The 21,509-nt window shown below is 36.0% G+C and overlaps 1 protein-coding gene and 1 long non-coding RNA gene across 2 annotated transcripts; one reads left to right on the top strand and one right to left on the bottom strand.

Annotated features, from left to right (window-relative positions):
- Nucleotides 1–1,364: 1,364 nt before the first annotated feature.
- On the bottom strand, nt 1,365–5,532 carry LOC127554998 (uncharacterized). Its single transcript, XR_007952117.1, has 2 exons — nt 4,838–5,532; nt 1,365–1,728 (listed from the first exon to the last, which is right to left on the bottom strand). It is a non-coding gene; the product is annotated as an uncharacterized LOC127554998 (long non-coding RNA).
- On the top strand, nt 4,536–21,157 carry LOC127554992 (interleukin-18-like). The gene is made up of 5 exons (XM_051986980.1): nt 4,536–4,728; nt 13,475–13,573; nt 14,588–16,569; nt 17,447–17,583; nt 20,550–21,157. Exons 3-5 carry the CDS (start codon nt 16,404–16,406, stop codon nt 20,763–20,765), a joined length of 519 nt encoding a protein of 172 aa, XP_051842940.1. The 5' UTR covers nt 4,536–4,728; nt 13,475–13,573; nt 14,588–16,403; the 3' UTR covers nt 20,766–21,157.
- The last annotated feature ends 352 nt before the right edge of the window (nt 21,158–21,509 follow it).

Below are 21,509 nucleotides of genomic sequence, written 5' to 3'. Positions count from 1 at the left end.
ATTTTATAGATGAAGAAACTGAGTCCCAAAGGCTAAATATGATCCTCTAAGGTTGATTCTCTCTCCACACCTCTCACATTCATCAGCACTCACACAGATACCTCTCACCTAAAATGTTTCAGTAGCCTTCTACTCTCTCCCTTATCCTTTCTCCATCCATCCTTTCCACAACCATCAAACTGACAATCCTCAACTATAGATCTGCTTTTATCACAACCCTTCCCCCAAATTTTCCTTTGTCCCCTAGGATAAAATTTGAAATTTTCAGTCTGATATTGAAAGCCTTCTGCAACATGGTGCCCACTTATCAATCGCAGTTCATATGGTTTCCCTTCAGAAATTCTCCATTCTAGGCAAAGTGACCTACCTATTTGCTATTTCTCTTATATCTGATCCCCACTCCTTTGGGGGTCCCTTGTCTGGAATGTATTAACTCCTCATCCTTCTAAGTGGTAGTGTGGATCCAATCCAGCCTCAGATAGGAAGAGTCAATCCGAAGGGAATTGAGAGGTTGAGTCCAGCTCTATTTAGGTGGTGCAATGGATAGCGTGCTGGGCCTGGAATCAGGAAGACTTGAGTTCAAATACAATCTCAAGCCACTTAACTGCTGAGTAATGCTGGGCAAGTCACTTAAGCCTTATGTGCCTCAGTTTCTTCAATTGTAAAATGGGGATGATAATAGTGTCCTCCTAGAGTTATTGTGAGGATTATGCTTATTATTCAACATGTTTGCTTCTTTATGACCCTATTTGGGGTTTTATTGGCAGAAATACTGGAATGGTTTGTTTGCCATAGCCTTCTCATTGAGGAAACTGAGTTAAGTGACTTGCCCAGGGTCACACAGCTAGCAAATATCTGAGGTCAAATTTGAACTCAGAAAGATGAGTCTTCCTAATTCCAGACCCCAGCATTCCAACCATTGTGTTACCTAGTTGCCCTAAATGCTTGTTCTTATCCTTCACTATTTAGAGGCAAGAAGAGTTTAAGGAGAAAAATAAGTTCCATAATAGACATGTTGAGTTTAAGATGTCTAGTAGACATCCAGTTTTAGATATCTAAAAGACAGTTGGGGATATGACATTGGAGAGCAACAGAAAAGTTTTTTAAAAAGGAAAATTAGTACTTCCAAAAAAAAAGAAAATTTGAGTATTTATGTTCTTTTTGGCAAAGCAACTGGGGTTAAGTGACTTGTTAAGTCACACAGCTAAGAAGTAGTAAGTGTCTGAGGCTGGACTAGGGACCTCCTGACTCCAAGGTTGATGCTCTATACACTAGCTGCCTCAAATATTTATATTCTTTTTTTGTTGTTTACATATGTACATTTGTTTTTTACATATTTCTATATGAGTCATCTTAAGAAGTACTTATATTCTTTTTTAAATTTTTTAAAGTTTTTTTTATTTATTTTTAATAGAAAATTGTAGAGGGTCAAAAACTCTGAAAAGGTAGACTTGAATCAAACAATCAAGCACTTAAGGCCAATTGCCTATTCGATATGAGACAATGACTCTATTAGTATATGTTTGGATAGATGGCTCTTCTCACTATTGATGCTTGCTCAATGTTTGGTGTTAAGATAATCAAAGGCAAGGACTGGAAGGCAGAGAGGGGCACAGTCACTTTGCGGCCGGATAAAAAGGAGAGTGGCTGGTGACTCAGGACTCCAGAATCCAGGAGAGATCTTTGGCAAGCCTCATGGCAGTTTGTCCGTCTTCTTCACTTCTCCCCCTAAAGACAAAGGACTTTAATTTATCTTGACTCTGGCTGACCCGGAGGCCTTCCAGGAAACTAGCCGTACTCCACAGAAAATAAAGAGTAAATAAAAACAAAACAAAACAAAGCAAAACATTGTCATGTCCCCAGAAGAATGTCAGTGAGGATTCAAACTATAACAATGAATTTCCAGTTCAAGAAAGAATATATTTTAGTAAAAGAAATTATATTCATGAGTATCCATCTTTTTTTACTTCCTTGTTGATTGTTCTTTTGTAAGTCAAGAATTTCAAGGGAATTAATGAAAAAAATGCTAATGAAAGTGGTCTAAATGTGCCTAAATATTATAAAGTAGGGGTCATCAAAAGCATTTGGTACTGTCTAAGAAACAGAGTAGTCAATCAATGGAATAGGTTAGGATCACAGGACAAAATAGGCAATAACTATAGCAAGCTAGTGTTTGATAAACCCAAAGACCCCAGCTTTGGGGATAAGAACTCACAATTTGACAAAAACTGCTGGGAAAATTAGAAATACCACATACCAAGATAAGATCTAAATGGATTCATGATTTAGCCATAAAGAGTGATATTATAAATTATTATAAATTAGAGGAACATAAAATAGTTTACCTCTCAGATCTATGAAGAAGGAAGGAATTTATGTCCAAAGAAGAACTGGAACTCATAACTGAACACCAGATAGACAATTTTGATTATATTAAGTTAAAAAGTTTTTATACAAACAAAACTAATACAGACAAGATTAGAAGGGAAGCAAAAAACTGGGAAAACATCTTTACATTTACATTCAAAGGCCTCATTTCTAAAATATATAAAGAACTGATTCAAATTTATAAGAATCCAAACAATTCTCCAATTGATAAATGGTCAAAGGATATGAACAGTTTTCAGATGAAAAAATTAAAACCATTTCTAGGTATATGAAAAGGTGCTCTAAATCACTACTGATGGGAGAAATGCAAATTAAGACAACTCAGATACCACTACACATCTCTCAGATTGGCTGAGATAACAGAAAAAGATGATGACGAATGTTGGAAGGGATGTGGGAAAACTGGGACACTGATACATTGTTGGCGGAGTTGTGAACGGATGCAACCATTCTGGAGAGAAATTTAGAACTATGCTCAAAAAGTTATCAAACTATACATACCCTTTGATCCAGAACTGTTACTACTGGCCTTATCCCAAAGAAATCTTAGAGGGAAAGGGACCTGTACCTGCAAAAATGTTTGTGGCAGCTCAAGGAACTGGAAAGTGAGTGGGTGCCCATCAATTGGAGAATGGCTGAATAAGTTATGGTATATGAATGTTATGGAATATTATTATTCTGTAAGAAATGACCAACAGGATGATTTCAGAGAAGCCTGGAGAGACTGACATGAACTGATACTGAGTGAAATGAGCAGGACCAGGAGATCATTGTACAAGGCAAAAAGAATACTATATGACGATCAATTCTGATGGACATGACTCTTTCCAATAATGAGATGATTGATACCAGTTCCAATGATCTTGTGATGAAGAGAGCTATCTGCACCCAGAGAGAGAACTGTGGGAACCGAATGCCGATCACAACATAATGTTCTCACTCTTTCTGTTGTTGTTTTCTTGCATTTTGTTTTCTCATTTACTTTCCTTTTTGATTTGATTCCCCTTGTGCAGCAAGAGAATTGTATAAATATGTTTATACATATTGGATTTAACATATTTTAACATGATTAACATATATTGAATTGCTTGTCAACTAGGGGAGGGAGTGGGGAAAGAGGAGAAAAATTTGAAACACAAGGCTATGCCAGGGTCAGTGTTGTCAAATTATTGCTGCATATGTTTTGAAAATTAAAAGCTTAAAAAAAAATTGTTCTTTTGTTCTCTACTGTGCACTTTTTTAACTTAATTTTTTCCCTTTCATCTTCACCTCTTCCAAGCAGGCTAAGCAGAGCTATATTTAATAGAAATACATATACACACATTCAGATATACACACACACATATACACACACACACACATATATATACATATACATTCATACCCATCCATAGACTCACACTCATATACATATATCTGTATAAACACATATAAAGAACATGCATACATATCTACATACACTCAAACACACCCATATGTAAACATGCAACTAAAAACAGTATTAGTATGACTAACATATAATGTACATTTCTCTTAATTGAATCTTCAAGCTTGACTGTGTCTAAGATCAATGACTACGAGTCATACTTTTTTTTTTTTTTTAACAAATTTGACTCCTGATTTGTCGAGGCGTTTATGCACTTCTCTTTCCTGTTTCTGCTAAATGTTGTCCTTTAATTCTGCCCCTTAACTTGCCTTGCTATTATTTAACTTCCCACCACTCATGGATCCCTTATCTTCTTCCTCACTCCTTTGCATCCCCCTCTGCCTCTCTCTCCTCCCTCATTTCTTTATAGATTTTGGGGAGTGCTATATATCCTCCATAGGATATATTTTTCTCCTCTAGCGTTCCTAAGGAACGTTAACGTTTATTTTAAAGTCCCACTCACTATATGGCTGACAGTAGAATATCCTCCCTTCCCTCCCCCCAAAATAGTGGGAAATCCACTAAACAAAAATAGAGCTGTGTGTCTATTTTTCTTAAATCTTCGTGGAATGAATGGATGAACAAATTTACTAGTTAATTGTGAACTGAGTACAAATGAATTTCTAAAAATGTGAGATTTCAATGAGAGAAATTTCTTGCCCAAGATGCCTTTAAAGTAATGGTTCTGCATAAGGAGAAATTCACCAGACTCTTAGAAGGATAATAACCGTTTCGGAGTTTAGTCCTAATCAACAGTCTCGGGAAAGGACCGGACCGATTAAGGAGGTTAGGAAAGGTTCCAGTCATTTCAACACTATTTTCTCCTCCCCCTTCTCTCTCCTCCCCGCCCTCCATTTCCGAAAGTCGGGGGAAAGTCTCGTTAGTTACTTGAGTGCCGACCTGTCTGGAGGAAGGTAGGAACCACGCCTCTCCCCAGGGTTTGGAGGGGAGGAAGGATGGAGACTGGAAGGAGGGGAGGAAGGATGGAGACTGAAAGGAGGGGAGGGAGTTTGGCTCGCGCACCTGTCCGCGGCCGGAGCAGTCTCTGGGAAGCAGTCTCTGGGCTTGAGCACTCGGTACTTCCTCCAGAACTTTCTTGCTTCGGCGGAGCCCTCAGCACGAACCTGGAGCGGGCCGCGGTGCCCTGCTTCCCGCCTAGGTTCCCCTCTCTTACCCCTGCTGACCTGCCCCCACTTTGGACCTACCTAGAAATGCTGCTTCTGTGTTGGCAGAAAGCAAAGTGTCTGTATCTATGTATGTAGTGTGTGTGTACAGTTAAGGAGGCTTCCGTGAAAGAGGCTGGACGCTAGATCTACTTTACTGGCGGCCTAACAAGGGAGAAGTGCATTTATTCGTGTGTGTGTGTGTGTGTGTGTGTGTAACCTTTTTTCCGGGTAGTAGGAACTATAAAGTTTTACTGGGAAAAAGAAAAGTTCAAGCTTCTGACGCACAGTATTATTATAAAAGCAGATTCTTGTGCTAGGTCTGTCTTTCATTATTTTACAAGGAAACCACCGTTGAAATCCTTAGAGGTTTTCTGACAGCCAACAACCAAAATAGCCTTTAAGAAGCAGGATTTTCTGTAATCCAATCCAGAGTCATTAGAAGAATAAGCACAAAAAAATCTGTTTTATACAAAAACTGGCGAAAGCCTTGCACTCTCAACAGAGGTGTTTATCGTTCAGCTCGCATGTCTCGCATCCCCCGCATCCCCCGCATCCCCCTCCCCGATGTCACGGTCCTCTGACAATGAAGGGGTTGGAGCCCTAGAATTGGGGTCAGGTGCTGAGTTCTGTGCTGCTGTAGACAGTACTTCTGTAATCGGCTGTCACCAGACCTCTACTAAATGGGAACAATGTAGCATATGTTTCTCTCATAGAATTGTTGTGGAAGATGTGGATTGGAGTGGGGACAGACTTGAGGCAGGAGAGACAAGAGGAGTTAGGGAGCTATTGCGATTGTTCAGGTAACAAAGATGATTAGATTTTTAAATATATAAATTGAGTTGAAGACTTAAAAAAAAAAAAAAAAGCTACACTTGCTAAACAGTTGCTAGAATTTAAAGTCCATAAATGGGGTCAGAGGAATGTCACCCAACATCTGGTCTATATGTTTTGCACATAATAGTTGAGTAATAAGTTATCTTTGTTAAATGTGATAAAATCAAGTTGGGGCCAGGAAGATAGTAGCAGACACGATTTTTCTGCCTAACTTTAGGTATTGAGTAACAAAAGTGAAATGGTGAATAAACTGAGAAAAAGTTAAACAACATAAAACAAAATTGTAACAGGTGAGATTTGCTCTGAGTAGTTCCAACCTGAATGCCCTTCTTTTTTCAGTTTTCCATATGCTCTTTCTAAAAAATGTCTGACAAATTAATTTTACCAAAGTATTGTCTTAATGTACTTGAGACAATGTGTACGAGACAAATTTGTGGGAGACAGTTTATTTAATTTGTTACCCCAAATAGTAACCTTTATATTTAAAATGGACATAATAGGGCAATGGTTAACCCAGAAGAATAGAATTTCAATTATCGTTAAGGAAGATATTTTGGGACTGTGGAATAGTGTATATTAAGAAATAATTTTTTACTATACTCTCTGAAGATATGCTAAAATCAATTCCTAACCTAGGAGTCATCTTTGACATCTCTTTCCTGGAATGCAAACCTGTAAATTCTTTCATTTAAAAAGCCTTTCTTAACCATTTTTTTTTGTACCAAGCACTGCACTATATAAACAAAAATGAAAGTCTTTTCCCACAAGGAGTGCATACTTAATCAATGCAAGATAATTTCAGGTGGTGTGGAAGACAGAAGCATGCATGATTAGGTAAGACTCCCCACAGAGGAGCTGGCATTTGATCTGTACTTTGAAGGAGTTTGGAATGCTGAAAGCCAAGGAGGAGTAGGGAGTGGTTTTTATACTTGGGGGGGTGAGGGAGCAGAGAAGAATAGGAAAGGCATTGATACTGGAAGTGAAATGGCAAGGTCCAGGAACAGCAGAAAGCCAGCTTGGCCAGAAAGTCGATAGAAAGAAAGCAGGGAGTAATGTACATATGGAATATGCCTGGAAAAGTACTAACGACTTTTAATATGAAGTTGAAGACTTTGTATTTGATTCTAAGTGTAAAAACCATTGGAATTTACTTAGCAGGGGAGTAACATATCCAGACCTTGGTTTTAGTAATATCATTTTGGTGATTGTGCATAAGATGGGTGAGATGTTGGAGAGATGAATCAAGATCAATTAAGAGGTTATTGCAATAGTCCAGACATGAGGTGATGAGGACTTGAATTGGGATGGGTGACAATGTGAATAGAGAGAAAGAGCTATCGTAGATATAGAATCAATACAGAAAGGAGAGTACATCTATATGAAGAAGATAGGGTGGGTGGTTAATAGTGTCAAGTGCTACAAAGAGGTTAAGAAAGATTTTGGGGGGGAAAGAAATTAATGTTCATTTTGGAGAAGACAATGTCAACTAAAGTAGTAGCTAAAGTGCAAGATTAGAAAGTATTTAGTAGAAGAAACAATGAGAAAAGACAATTTTTTTCTACAAGTTTGGTAATACACAAGAAGGTGACTGGGAGATAATTACAAGAGATGGTGAGACTGAGTTTTATAAGAACAGAATTGGGAATGTTTGTAGGTAGCTGTGACTGAGGCAATAAAAAGGAAGCATTGAAGATCCCAGAGGAGAGAGACAATGGTAGAGTAATCTGCCAAAGGAAATGGGAGGGAATGAGATCAAGGATACTCCCTGAGGAATTGGAGTTGGTGAATCAAAGGACCACCTCTTCCTCAGAAACTGGAATGAAGGATATATCCTTTATATCTTGAATAAAGGATAATATCAACTATTTTTGTTTTGTAGCCTTCTCCACAATATCTTTTCTGTGCATTCCCTTCACAAAGTCTCTTATGTGCAATCCCTTCACTTCACCATGTAGTTAAGGCAGTATAAATGAAATACCCATGAGGAAGAGTGGTTCAAATTGTGAAGAACTCATGAGACCTTTATCACAGCCACAAAAGATGCCATTTATTACATGAAACAACTCATGGGCTGAATCAGCTATGATTAAGCACAGTGAGAAGAGCAGTGGAAAGCTTTTCAGATATGCTAACAAGACAGTCTGAGGAATTTGGCCTACTTCTGTGTAAGACCTAGGGAACAGGATGGGATTAAAAGTCTGATAGCGGGACTGATTCAAGTTCTGGTTCCATATTTACCATCTCCGCTCTAGGTCAGGCTGCCATCGCTTCTAACTTGGGCTATCACAATAATCTCCTATTTGGGTCTTTAGGCCTTTCTCCACTCCAATCTATCCCCTCAACTAACAAAATCTTTCCTATAGCACAGGTAACTATACGACCCCGCAATGACCATCTCAAACTTGATGTCTCATAGATATGTTCAGTTATTTTTCAGTAACTTTTTGTTCCCACTTGGAGTGTTCTTGGCAAAAATACTGCAGTGGTTGGCCATTTCCTTTTCTAGCTCATTTTACAAATGAGGAAACTGAAGCAGAATGAAGTAACTTGCCCAGGGTCACACAATATCTGAGGCCAAACTTGAATTCAGGATGATATAGCTATCTATCTACTTTGTCACCTAGAGGTCTCATAGGTCTCATCTACAGGTCAAGTTCTATGTCCCAAACCAAACTCATTCTTTTTCCACATAGCCTCTCCCCAACCCCTTCCAGGAAAGGTTTAAATAGTGCTAATAAAATCTAATTTGTAGCTAAAAAGGAAAGGATTAGATTCTATCCCTATGGGTGTAAATGCAAGAATAAATATGAGATTTGTAGTCAAGAAACTTGGGTTGAGATCCTGGCTCAAATACCTACTAGCTATGTGATGACTGGCAAGTCACTTATTTGATCTTCATTTTTTTTAGTCTGCAAATTGGATAATAATGTTTATATTACCTCAAGAAGTTGTAGGGAAGATGCTTTGTAAATATTAAAGGTCTATGTAAATGTAAATTATGATAATAATTATGATTGACTTCCAGATAAGATAAAAAAAATTTAGTTGTAGCAAAAAAATTCAATTAGCTTTTTGAGACATTCAATAGTATTATGGCCATAAATCCGATAGTAAAGATAACCATTAATATACAAATAAAATAAACTTTATATAAGTGCTGTGGGTTCTAAGTTTTTATTAATGTTCTAATTTACCAAAAATCTTATTTCTTTAAAATATGTCAACAACAACAATTACATTTGAATCTACAATGTGCTGGTGGGCCTTATGCCACATATAAAAAGTAAAAAGTGAAAACATTCTTCCCCTTAGGGAGTTAATTCTACTGTTTCCAAATAGATCTGATCCTTTAGGAATATATTAATTTTCACAATATGAAATGAGTCAGATCCTCACCACAATTTGAATCCCTCTTCTGTGTTAGAAAATGAGACACTTGGGCCATATTAAACTATATGGCCAAATTACACTTGTGTCAGAGACTCACCCATGACCCAAAGGACCTGAGTAAAATTTGGGTGGTCTGTCTCACTTTCTAGGTCAGTGTCCAAGAATTGAATGTGTTGAAGCCAGTCCTAACCGTTAGTGATTGTTAAACTTTCATTGTGAGTATTTAGACCTCAGAATCTACAAATTACAAATCAGGACTTAATGTATTGTTTTGTTGATTGTCTAAACATAAGAAAGTGATGGAGAAAATATTTATAATGTAGATAATAATTAAGTGTGTCAAGAATACATGTTTCCCTCCCAGAGCCTGTTAGACTTTCCCCAGCATACTGCTGCCTATTTTCCCACTCAGAAAACATGGAAAAATATGTCTGTTTCTATATATGCACACACACACACACACACACACACACACACACACACACACACCCCATATTAAGGCAATTTTCCAGTTATACAGCATAGTTTACAAATTTAACAGAGATAAATATAAAGTATTATACTTTGGTTTAAAAGTTGACTTAGATAATCATACATTTGGAGCTAGATGAAACCTTAGATCTCAACAAGTTTAAGTCTCATCTAGCTGAGGAACCTGAGGCTAATTAATTTGTCCAGGGACAAGGATTTGAATCCCCATCCTTCCAATCTAAACTTGGTACTCTTTTTGCTGTTACACTAATTCTGTGAGGAAAATTCCAGAGGGTACTCTTCTTACTTTGTCCTGTTTTCTTACCACAGGGACCACTCCTTGTGATGTACAGCTTGCTTTTCTGGCTCTACAGGAATTTCTGTAGTTTCTGATGCATGAGTCCTGTCATACAGAGTATCTGTGTTCATGTTGCATCTTTGTAATCTGCTAAATTTCCTAATTCGAGGAAATCAAAGTTAGATAGCAGCTAGTTATCCATATTTAGTAAGTAGCATCCAGTTTAGCATCTTAGTATCCCTCTAGATCAGTGGATTTAACCTTTCAGTGAACAATCTACTTTGAAGCACAATACAACAAATTCTTAATGGGATAAGGGTGACTCACTATTGGTGAGTCATCAGCTACAAATTAAATAAGTTTCTGGAAACCATTGCTTTTCTCTTACAAAATTCCAACTAGCCTATTTAGGCTAGAAACTAATTATAAAACAAAGAGATGGTTTGGTGTAGCAATTTAACACTATTAGCAATTAGCTGTTTCATCACATTTCTCAATCCAGCTAACACCAAAGAGTCCCAAGAGATCAAGTCTAATACCACCCCTTCTTTGTTTAAAGAGCTATTTATTTATTTATGTGTTTGTTTATTATTGTTGTTTTTTTTGTGTATATATATATATACATATACATACATATATATATACATATATATATATATATACATGTACATTAACTATTCAATACGCATTTCTTTATGAATCACGTTGGGAGAGAAAAATGAGAACAAAAAAGAAAAGCCACAACAGGAGAAGAAAAAAAAAACAGAAAAAAAACAAGTGAACATAGCATGTGTTGATTTATAAATTCCATCTCCATACATCTCTTTCTGGATGCAGATGGGGTTTTCTACCCAAATTTTATTGGGATTGCCTTGGATCATTGAACCACTGAGAAGAACCAAGTCTTTCATAATTGACTATCGCACATTCTTGCTGTTACAGTGTATGATGTATTATTGGTTCTGCTTATTTCGCTCAACATCAGTTCATGTAAATATTTCTAAATTTTTATAGAACAGTAATATTCCATTATTTTTATACCATTACTTATTCAGCCATTCCTCAATTGGTGAGCTTCTACTCATTTTCCAATACTTTGCCACCACAAAAAAATTGCTACAAACATTTTGGCGCATGTGAATCCTTTTCCATCTTTATGATTTCCTTGGGATACAGACCAGCATTGCTGGGTCAAAGGGTATGCCCAGTTTGATAGTCTTTTGGACATAGTTCCAAATTGCTCTCCAGAATGGCTGGATAAGTTTACAACTCTATCAGCAAAATTTTAGGGTTCCAGTTTTCCCACATCCTCTCCAACATTTATCATTATCTTTTCCTGTTATCTTAGCAAATCTAAGAGGTGTGAGGTGATACTTCAGAGTTGTTTTAATATACATTTCTATAATCAATAGTGATTTGGAGCATTTTTTCATATGATTATATAGATGGCTTTGATTTCATCATCTAAAAATTGTTTGTAAATATCCTTTGATAGAGAGTTATTTCTAACTCTTCCTTCTACTCTTCTGCCTGTGATTTCTTCCAGAAAGAACCGCAGGCAAGATCTTTTTTTTTTTTTTAACTTAATTTTATTTTATTTTATTTTATAATAACTTTATATTGACAGAATCCATACCAGGGTAATTTTTTTACAACATTATCCCTTGCACTCGCTTCTGTTCCAATTTTTCCCCTCCCTCCCTCCACCCCCTTCCCTAGATGGTAAGCAGTCCTATATATGTTAAATACCTTGCAGTATATCCTACATACAATATATGTTTGCAGAACTGAACAGTTCTCTTGTTGCACAGGGAGAATTGGATTCAGAAGGTAAAAATAACCCGAGAAGAAAAACAAAAATGCAGATAGTTCACATTCGTTTCCCAGTGTTCTTTCTTTGGGGGTACCTGCTTCTGTCCATCATTTATCAATTGAAATTCAGTTAGGTCTCTTTGTCAAAGAAATCCACTTCCATCAGAATATATCCTCATATAATATTGTTGTTGAAGTGTATAATGATCTTCTGGTTGTGCTCATTTCACTTAGCATTAGTTCATGTAAGTCTCGCCAGTTCTCTCTGTATTCATCCTGCTGGTCATTTCTTACAGAACAATAATATTCCATAACATTCATATACCACAATTTACCCAGCCATTCTCCAATTGATGGGCATCCATTCATTTTCCAGCTTCTAGACACTACAAACAGGGCTGCCACAAACATTTTGGCACATACAGGTCCCTTTCCCTTCTTTAGTATCTCTTTGGGGTATAAGCCCAGTAGAAATACTGCTGGATCAAAGGGTATGCACAATTTGATAACTTTTTGGGCATAATTCCAGATTGCTTTCCAGGATGGTTGGATTCCTTCACAACTCCACCAACAATGCATCAGTGTCCCAGTTTTCCTGCATCCCCTCCAACATTCATCATTATTTTTTCCTGTCATCTTAGCCAATCTGATAGGTGTGTAGTGATATCTCAGAGTTGTCTTAATTTGCATGTCTCTGATCAATAGTGATTTGGAACACTCTTTCATATGAGTGGTAATAGTTTCAATTTCATCATCTGAAAATTGTTTGTTCATATCCTTTGACCATTTATCAATTGGAGAATGGCTTGATTTCTTATAAATTTGAGTCAGTTCTCTATATATTTTGGAAATGAGGCCTTTATCAGAACCTTTAACTGTGAAGATGTTTTCCCAGTTTGTTGCTTCCCTTCTAATCTTGTTTGCATTAGTTTTGTTTGTACAAAGGCTTTTTAATTTGATATAATCAAAATTTTCTATTTTGTGATCAGTAATGGTCTCTAGTTCATCTTTGGTCACAAGTTTCTTTCTCCTCCACAAGTCTGAGAGATAAACTATCCTATGCTCCTCTAATTTATTTATAATCTCATTCTTTGAGCTTTGAGGTGTTAACAAGGTTTTCCACCACTTTCTCATAATGGAGAATTTTATTAGCTTGAAAGCCAGAAAGACCTGGATTCAAGACGCATCTCTGACACAAGGCCTGTGTTATTGTAGGCACATCCCTTAACCCCTAAGTGCTGACTCTCAAAGACTACAAGGTCTGATCTGAATGGGCTGCCGGATTCACATCATGAATTCCCTATGCCTATGAAAATGTGATTCTGGACCACCAAAAAAAATCACTGACAGAAGCTATTAGTTCTTTCTCTCTTCTCTGAGTTAAAACAAAAACAAAAAATCTTTATGACCTTTTTTTCATGAGAACCCCATTGCTTTTAGGATTTTAGCTTTTTTTTTTCTTTTCTTTCAATTTTCTTAGTTCTTCCTGATTTCTCCTAAAATGCTCTTCTCTCTCTCACAAACTGCTAACCAATAACAATGTTAGATTGGAAGTTAAGGAACTTGATCACCTGCTCATGGCCTCAGCTAGTATGCTCCTTAATATATTTTTCTGGCTTCTGATAGGGAGGTACTACAAAACATACAGACACTGCAATTGTCTCTCAATAATCTGTTCTATACTTCCAGTAGGTGGAAAGATGGCTGATAAAATGCACTGTGATACGGATGACAATGTTGTCAACCTTGTGGAGATGGAGTTTCGAGATGGTTCACTTTACTTCAAAGGTAAATCTGCATTCAGTTCATCATGTGCTCATCCAAAAAAGTTACTGTGAGGTATCTCACTGAGTAAATCCTGTCTCCTCTTTAACTTCCATTCTAATATTTGAAAATGTTTACTTTATTAAATAAAAAACAGTGGGCATATTTAGATTCTCTCTAAAACTTACAGTATAAATATACATATATGCTGTCAAGTTCCATTCAATAAACATTTACTAAGTACTATGTGAAATGCACTCTCCGGGTGCTAAAGGACCACTTCCATTAAAAAGCTTATAACCCAAAAGAAGAGATAAGATAGGTGCACAAGTAATTAAAATTAAAATTTTTCATCTTGACAGTAAAAAAGTTACAAAATGCTAGTGGAGCTCAAGATGAGAGAGATCACCTCCAGTAGGTTGGTGAAAGATGAAGGGAAATTTGGGAAAGGCTTTTTAGAGATGGAAGCATTTAAGCTGGGTGAATTGATAGACTATAGAATGCCAAATTTAATAAGTTTGCAGAGCATTGTTCCTTAAAGCAAAATTATAGCATATAGCATGAATCCCTTAAGTTTTAAATTCTCAGGAATTTCAGCAAAGGAAGGACTACGTGTATAAGTGAATAGATATTCTTATAAGTTGTAAAAAACAACATTTTTATTGTAGACTCTATGGGAAGCTTTTAATTCCATGTGCCCAGTAAAATATCTTTACCTTAAGAGTAAACATAATTATTTTAAGAACATTAACATTCGACTGTGAGAAATCTGAGGTTTTGAACTTACAAAACCTATTTTTAAATTATTACATTTCCATTTTCTAAGATGCCAGTATAAAATACCTTATTTGGTATAATATTTTTGACTATCTACATTTCCCAGTGGCAACTGAGAATGAGGAAAGAAAGAAAGGAGTAAACAGAATAAGTAAATTTGGAATGAACAGATTAAGTAGATTCTAGGTGAAAGTAAAAAAAATTTTCCTTTGAAGCAAATTGTAATGACATTTTTTTCTCTCTGTCTTTTTTTCCCTTAAGCTGAAGATGATGGTAACGTATGACTATTTCTCTGCTTTGGATCATATCTACAGGGAGTTTTTTGAGAATGCTTACCCACATATACCATCTTTACCAACGTGCTCAGCATGGAAAGAGATGGACTTGACATTGTTCAGATTTGGTTTGGAAAACCAATATTCTTTCTGAAATGGTTGTAGTCTATATAAGTGCAGTATTTTTCCCATAAAGTGAAAAAGATAGGACTACTACTAAGTGTCCTCTGATGCTTTGGAAATTCTGCAACTCCTTAAAAAACATTCTAAGCAAAAATAATATATACCATTAAGGAATGATTAATCCAATTGGAGAGCACATGAAAATGGAGCAAGGGATATTAGAACCACTCTTAGGGAAAAGGGCAGGGCCCCCAGGAGGAATGTATGGACATCTAGAACACAAAAAAGAAGATTCTCCATGCTGCTGCTTCTATCTCCATCCTCAATGGTGCCTCAAGGAGAGTGGCTTAAGAGAGACAAAAATCCAGACTTATATTGCTGGGCTTTTGGTCTTTAGACAGTCAACCTCTATAAATAAGTAGGCCCCTTTGGTTGAAGTGAAGGACAATTCCCTTATCTATTTCTAGTTTTCCAACTAGCCATTGATTTTTCAGATTCCTTTTTTCTTTAAAATTTTTAATAATAGCATTTTATTTTCAAAATATATACAGATAGTTTTCAACATTCACCCTTGCAAAACTTTGTGTTACAAATTTTTCTCTTTTCCTTCCCCCCATTCTCCTCCTCTAGACAGAAAGTAATCCAATATAGCTTAAACATGCAATTCTTCTAAACATATTTCTACATTTATCATGTTGCACAAGAAAAATCAGATCAAAAAGAAAAAAAAGCATGCAAACAACAAAAAAGGTGAAAATACTATGTTGCAATCCACATTCAGTCTCCATAGTCTTCTTTCTGCTTGTAGATGGCTCTCTCCATCACAAGACTATTGAAATTGCCTTGAAATCGCCTCAGTGTTGAAAAGAACCACGTCCATCACTATTGATCATCACATAATCTTATTGTTATTGTGTACAATGTTCTCTAGGCTCTACTCACTCCCCTTTGCATCAGTTCATATAAATCTCTCCAGGCCTTTCTAAAATCATCCTGCTGATTGTTATAAAACAATATTCATGTACCGTAACTTATTCAGCCACTCCCTAACTGATGGACCAGATTCCTTTTTCTAAAAGTAATTTAAGAGGATGAACAGAAAATTCCCCAATTTCTGGCACTGGGTTGCCCCTCCTGGCTCGAGGCAAGAGTTCTGACCTCTTTCTGTGAAGGGTGTGCTGCTCAGTTGCTCTAGAGTGACTGATCATCAGTGATGCTGGTTGCGACAAAGACAACTGACCACTGAATCAGATGAACCGTCCACTCTGTAGTGTATAACAAGGGAAAAAACTCTTTTGTTTTCTTTTGATTCCTCTTTCTTGAACTATCAGCAAGGGGACAGACCCTCATAGAAAGAAGCCAGGATACATGCCCAGCTCCACAAGCAGTGCCCCAATCAGCAGTTTGGAGTACTCCTTATCACCTTCATTATAGAAGCAGTGGTCCTCTGTGCTTTGGACACACATACTCTACACCAGATGCCAAAGAGAATCACAATCTATGGGAAAATTTCCTCTTCTCTTGTATTTCTGTAGTCGCCCTTTGCATTTCTTAAAGACTGAACTTCTTTCTATATTTAGGTCTCTTGTTTAGAGCAATTAAAAGCAATAAGTGACATCATCACTGATAATTACTGTAAGAGGCTGTTAATTTTTCAATAAGAAACTCACATTTCTTTGATGGGTAATTCAATGCATGTTGTAGATTACTTGGAATCAGATGATTTCCATAAGTTGGAAGAACCCAAAAATGCAGTCTTAAGAAACGTGGACAATCGAGTTGTCATGAAAGAAAGTAAGATGGACACAGCGGTGTTGGAGTCCATGACTGATTATGAGGTTCAAGGTACCTTTTTTAAAAATTATTATTACTAACATCACTGCCTTGGTTCTTCCTGCTCTATTTCACTACTTAAGCTTTTCTTAGACTAACACCTTCTCCAAAAATAATGGAAAATAAATTACATGTATTAGCAACAAACTTCTCCCGAAATTAAATTTTTGGTTGTTGTCCAATTTTATTGGTTTGAGCAAAGTATTGAATCTCCATGTCAAAATGTAGTAGGCACAGGTCATTCCTTATCTTACCTATTATAGAGTTTAGCTAGTAACAAAATTAGAAAAGCTAGAACAAAAATTGCTCTTATTAGATTTTTTTTAGCATGTTAAGCCTTTCTTTATAATGCTAATCTTTGCAATGAGATTTTACCTGAATAATAGAACTTATTCCTTTCTCATCATATTTTTTTACATGGCTATAAAATAAAATCTAAGTCCAGCAACATTTCAGATAATTTTACTTTTAACTAGAATCTAATTTTCCTCATAAACTGAAGTAAGCATCCTAATTTTCCATTCATCTGGGAATTTCAAAAAGAGCTGATGGATACGGTGACTGTTCCCAACCTATACAACTGTTTGTCCCTCAGAGATCCAGTACTAACTTACACTGAGACTAGCAGAGTAACTCTGAGTTTGAAAATGAAACCATGGCCTACCTGAAGGCTACAGTCATATTCTTCAAGTTGGGGATAAATCTTTCTCAAAAAATTATTGCAGGTGTATTGCAAAATAAATTCTTTATCTCTAATTACATATTGGTTGCTGAAACAACATAATATAAGATTGGAAAAGGGTCTTTGTAGAAATTTCCCTTAAATATTTAGTTAAAAACATTTTTTCCTAAATAGGATTCTAATTTATATATAAATACTTGTCCTCAGCAAATGCATCCCAAACTACATTCATAATACAAGCTTATAAAGAGACTGTACCCAGCGGTTTGCCAGTAGCCCTCTTGGTGAAGAGTAAAAACCAGATTTATCATCTATCCTGCCATAATAAAGAACTTCGATTTAAGGTAAGACTGGACCTCTTACGCTTGTTTTATTGATGGAATATTATGAGAAATAATAAACAAAAATGTTCAAGAATCCTAACCTAATACCAAGTAAAGAAATAACAAGAGGCAGAGAGAATAGTAGAGAACAAGCATGAGGCTTAAATGAGATTATTAATATTGTTGTTTCTATCAGCTAGTGATGACTTCATTTTCTGGACCTTCTACTGCTCTTGCTGAACTCAAGCAATGTTTATAGAGCAATACAAAGGTGTAAATGTTTAACAAATAGACTCTCTTGTGGGGGGTGGAAGGTAGAATGTACACACATACATTTAAGTTTAATATACATTATCAACATTTTCTCCATTACTTTTTAAAATCTAGACAATTAACAGAACAATAAATTAAGCCCTGCTTTGTAGAGTTTGCTGATTTCTGAGTAAATACATTGAAAATTTCACAATTGGCAGCTGGTTAGAGCTGGTTCCAGCATACTTGAGTGATTTAATGTTGTATGGAGAAAAAAAACTGAATTTTGAGTCAGTAAACCTGAATTTGATTCCCAAACCTGCTACTTATTCCTTGTGGGATCTTGAGTGAGTCATTTGATTTTAGGAGAGCCTCAGTTTCCTTTTCTGTAAAATGAGGAGCCAGATAAGATAAGCTCTAAGATCCCTTTCCAGATCTAAATCCCATGAACTCCTAAGCCTAACAAGTACATTGTTTGTGGCTGCATCCAATAATACTGTATATTAGTGATGTCCAAGTCAGAGAAAAATGGGACCATACATAAAGATCTCTAGGGTTTGCATATTGACTTAGAAAATCATATATTAACATTATGTTTTATAATATATTTACATATTGTTTTAAATATTTCCCAATTACATTTTAATTTGGTTCAGAAAGCTCTCAGGAGTTTTGTGGACTTCAATGCAGCCTGCTATATGTTGATACCTCTATTGTACAAGATTTAACAGTATACAGTACAACTGAATAATGTATAAAGCATACAGTGAGCTACCATGTTATGCTAAGGCTGGAATATGGCTCTTCCAGGAAGGAATCCTATTCTTTATACAGTCAATTCTTAATTAGCTCCATGTTTGCACTGGATCTAGCTTAAACCAATTCTTGAGAACCACTTGTTAAATTTTCAATGCAAGTATTTAACATCTTAGAAATCTACAAATGCTACAAGATGGGATTTGTTTATTGTTTTACTGATATCTAGACAATACAGTAATGGAGAAAATTTTATAATGCAGACTATTTTAAGATGTGTAGCATATGCATTTTTCCTCTGCTTGTTGAATATTTACCAGTACACTTCTGGCTATTTTCCTATAGGAATAGTTTATTTTATGAATTATCCACAATATCACATAAACCTCCAAACTATCTTATTACTCCCAACCTTACTTCTTATCAACCTTCCTAGATTTTAGTTGGCATGTATTTATTCATTTTAATATTAAGTAAAATATAATTAGCAAGGAAAATCTGCCATAATCAGAAACATGTAATGTTTCTAGGAATTGAGCCTAACCATATATTTTTTAAATGCCCACCCTATTTCTCTTCTTCCCTAGCTAAACAATAGTCACTTGTAGTTATAGATTAATTTTAAGAATATGCCTTCCCAAACTTCCCAGTACTTTCAGATAAAAGGACAATTAATGAAACATGTTTCTTGTACTTCCTCTGCACTAGCAAATATATCTTCTGGCTAAACTGCTGGATCATAAAGATGGCACATGGAAGGGGGGAAGGCAAGGAAGAGAGATACCTTCATGGTCACCTGAACTGCTGCTGAGAGGGGTTGGCATTGCAGTCTGCAAGACACAGAGATTAACCCAAGTCTCTGTCACACTTGCTGGAACTCTCTCTCCTCCTAAACAGATGTGAATTTATCTGGGTAGCAGAGGAGATACAAATTTAGCTAGGTTTGAGAATGTCCTAGGCGTAAGTCAAGGTAGACTTGGAGACTGAAAGGTATTCCCATTGCGAGGAAAGAAAGGATGTAAACTAGCATATAAGGTTTGGAGTTAAGAAGAAGCAATTATAGTCTAGGCACCCTGCTAAATGCTACAGATACAAAGATAAACATAAACTAGTCCCACCCTTCAAGGAGCTTACATTCTAATGAGGAAACAACACAGATGTGTATATACATCCATTACTTTCTTAAGTCAATAAACAACAAAACAAAGCAAAGGAAAAATGAAATATTAACTAAATACTGAATATAAATAACAAGATACAAAGTACAAGCAACTTGTGAGGGTGTGGAAGAGTGAGATGAGCTTTGAAAGAAGTCAGAAATAGGGGCAACTAGATGATGCAGTGGATAGAGCACCAGCCCTGAAGTCAGGAGGACTTGAGTTCAAATCTGTCCTCAGACACTTAACACTTCCCTAGCTATGTGACCCTGGGCAAGTCACTTAACCCCAATTGCCTCAGGGGGAAAAAAAGTCAAAAATTCTATGGAGATTAGGAGGGAGTATTTCCCAAAAGAAAGAAAATCATGTGCTACAGGATGGAGACAGAAGATAAAATGTCACAAATAGGGAATTGCAAATTGTCTAGTTTGGTTAGAACAGAGAGTATATGAAAAAGATCAATGTGAAATAAGTCTGGAAAGAAAAACTGAAGCTATGTTGTGACAGATCTTAAACACCAGAGAACTTTGCATTTTATAGTAGAGGAAAAGAAAGTCAATGGAATTTTTTGAGGAAGACAGTGACATGGTCAAACCTGTGCTCGAAGAATATCAATTTGGCAGCTCTATGAAGAATCTATTGGTGAGGGGGATATCTTAAAAAAAAAAAAGTATTTTTTTTTGTGAACAGAAATAGTTTTTCTCTATAGTAGATATCCTTTCTTAACTCTGAATCCGTATGGTGTTTATACATAAATTGTACACACTCAGACTATCTGGAGCCTAATATAAGGTATAACTTTTTTTTTTTCTTTCTCCATAGGAAGGTGATGTTCCAAATCATATTGCAGCTCCAAAAAGTGATTATATATTCTACCAAAAGAAGGTTATAGGGCACAATAAGATGCAATTTGAGTCTTCAATGTACCGAGGATATTTTCTGGCTTGTAAGAAGGAACAAGGCTATTTTAAACTTGTTTTAAAAGAAGGTTGTGAAGGAGAGGATGAGTTAAAGATGTTTAGTGTTCATTTTTGTTAAGTTTCAATGTAGAAAAAAAGCATAAAACCACTTGGGAAAAATTTCTTGGGGAAAAAAATGTATGAGTAGAAAATATACCCTTTAGTGACTTGAGAAGTGAAAAAAAAAATTCATCCACATAATTAAAATGGTAAAATCAAGAAATAAAAACCCAATATAATGAAAACAATGATATAAACAAAATAAAGGTGTATACACTTATTGCATCACTACTAGTCACACTCCCAATGTGACTTTGGGCAAGGGCAATTCAATTAGCCTTTTTGGGTTTGGTTTCCTTATTCTTACCTCCTCACAAACTATGTTTCAAGCAAACAGAATCATTGTTTCATGAAATGCCATTTCTTATCTGTATGAATCATAAGTAAATAAAGCATCTCCCATATCTAAAATGCATTCTTTCCTAAACTCCACTTTGTTAAACTTGCCTTTTCTTCCATCTTGGTCCATTTCAAGTGCCTATGTGGATGCTCTCCTGCAACTGTAGTAATTTTCCCTTCTCAAATATTCTCAGAGCACTTCACCTGATATCTCCTTTATCTATAGTCTTCTGGATCAATAGACTCACTACCCTGATGTCGTCTTTGACCTTCATTTATTCAAAAAAGATTTTTTATTTGATCATTATGTGTAAGGCCCCCATCTGCTTCATTGGTGACTCATATTGAGAGTCATATTGAGAGAATTTGTTGGCAAATGTTTGGCAACTAGCCCTCTGGGGGAGAAAAGTATGTATAATACTTA

Source organism: Antechinus flavipes, chromosome 3 (assembly GCF_016432865.1).
Source record: "Antechinus flavipes isolate AdamAnt ecotype Samford, QLD, Australia chromosome 3, AdamAnt_v2, whole genome shotgun sequence".
In the NCBI taxonomy this organism is placed as follows: domain Eukaryota; kingdom Metazoa; phylum Chordata; class Mammalia; order Dasyuromorphia; family Dasyuridae; genus Antechinus; species Antechinus flavipes.
The sequence above is the reverse complement of the archived record's forward strand: the minus strand, read 5'-3'. Positions and strand labels throughout refer to the sequence as shown.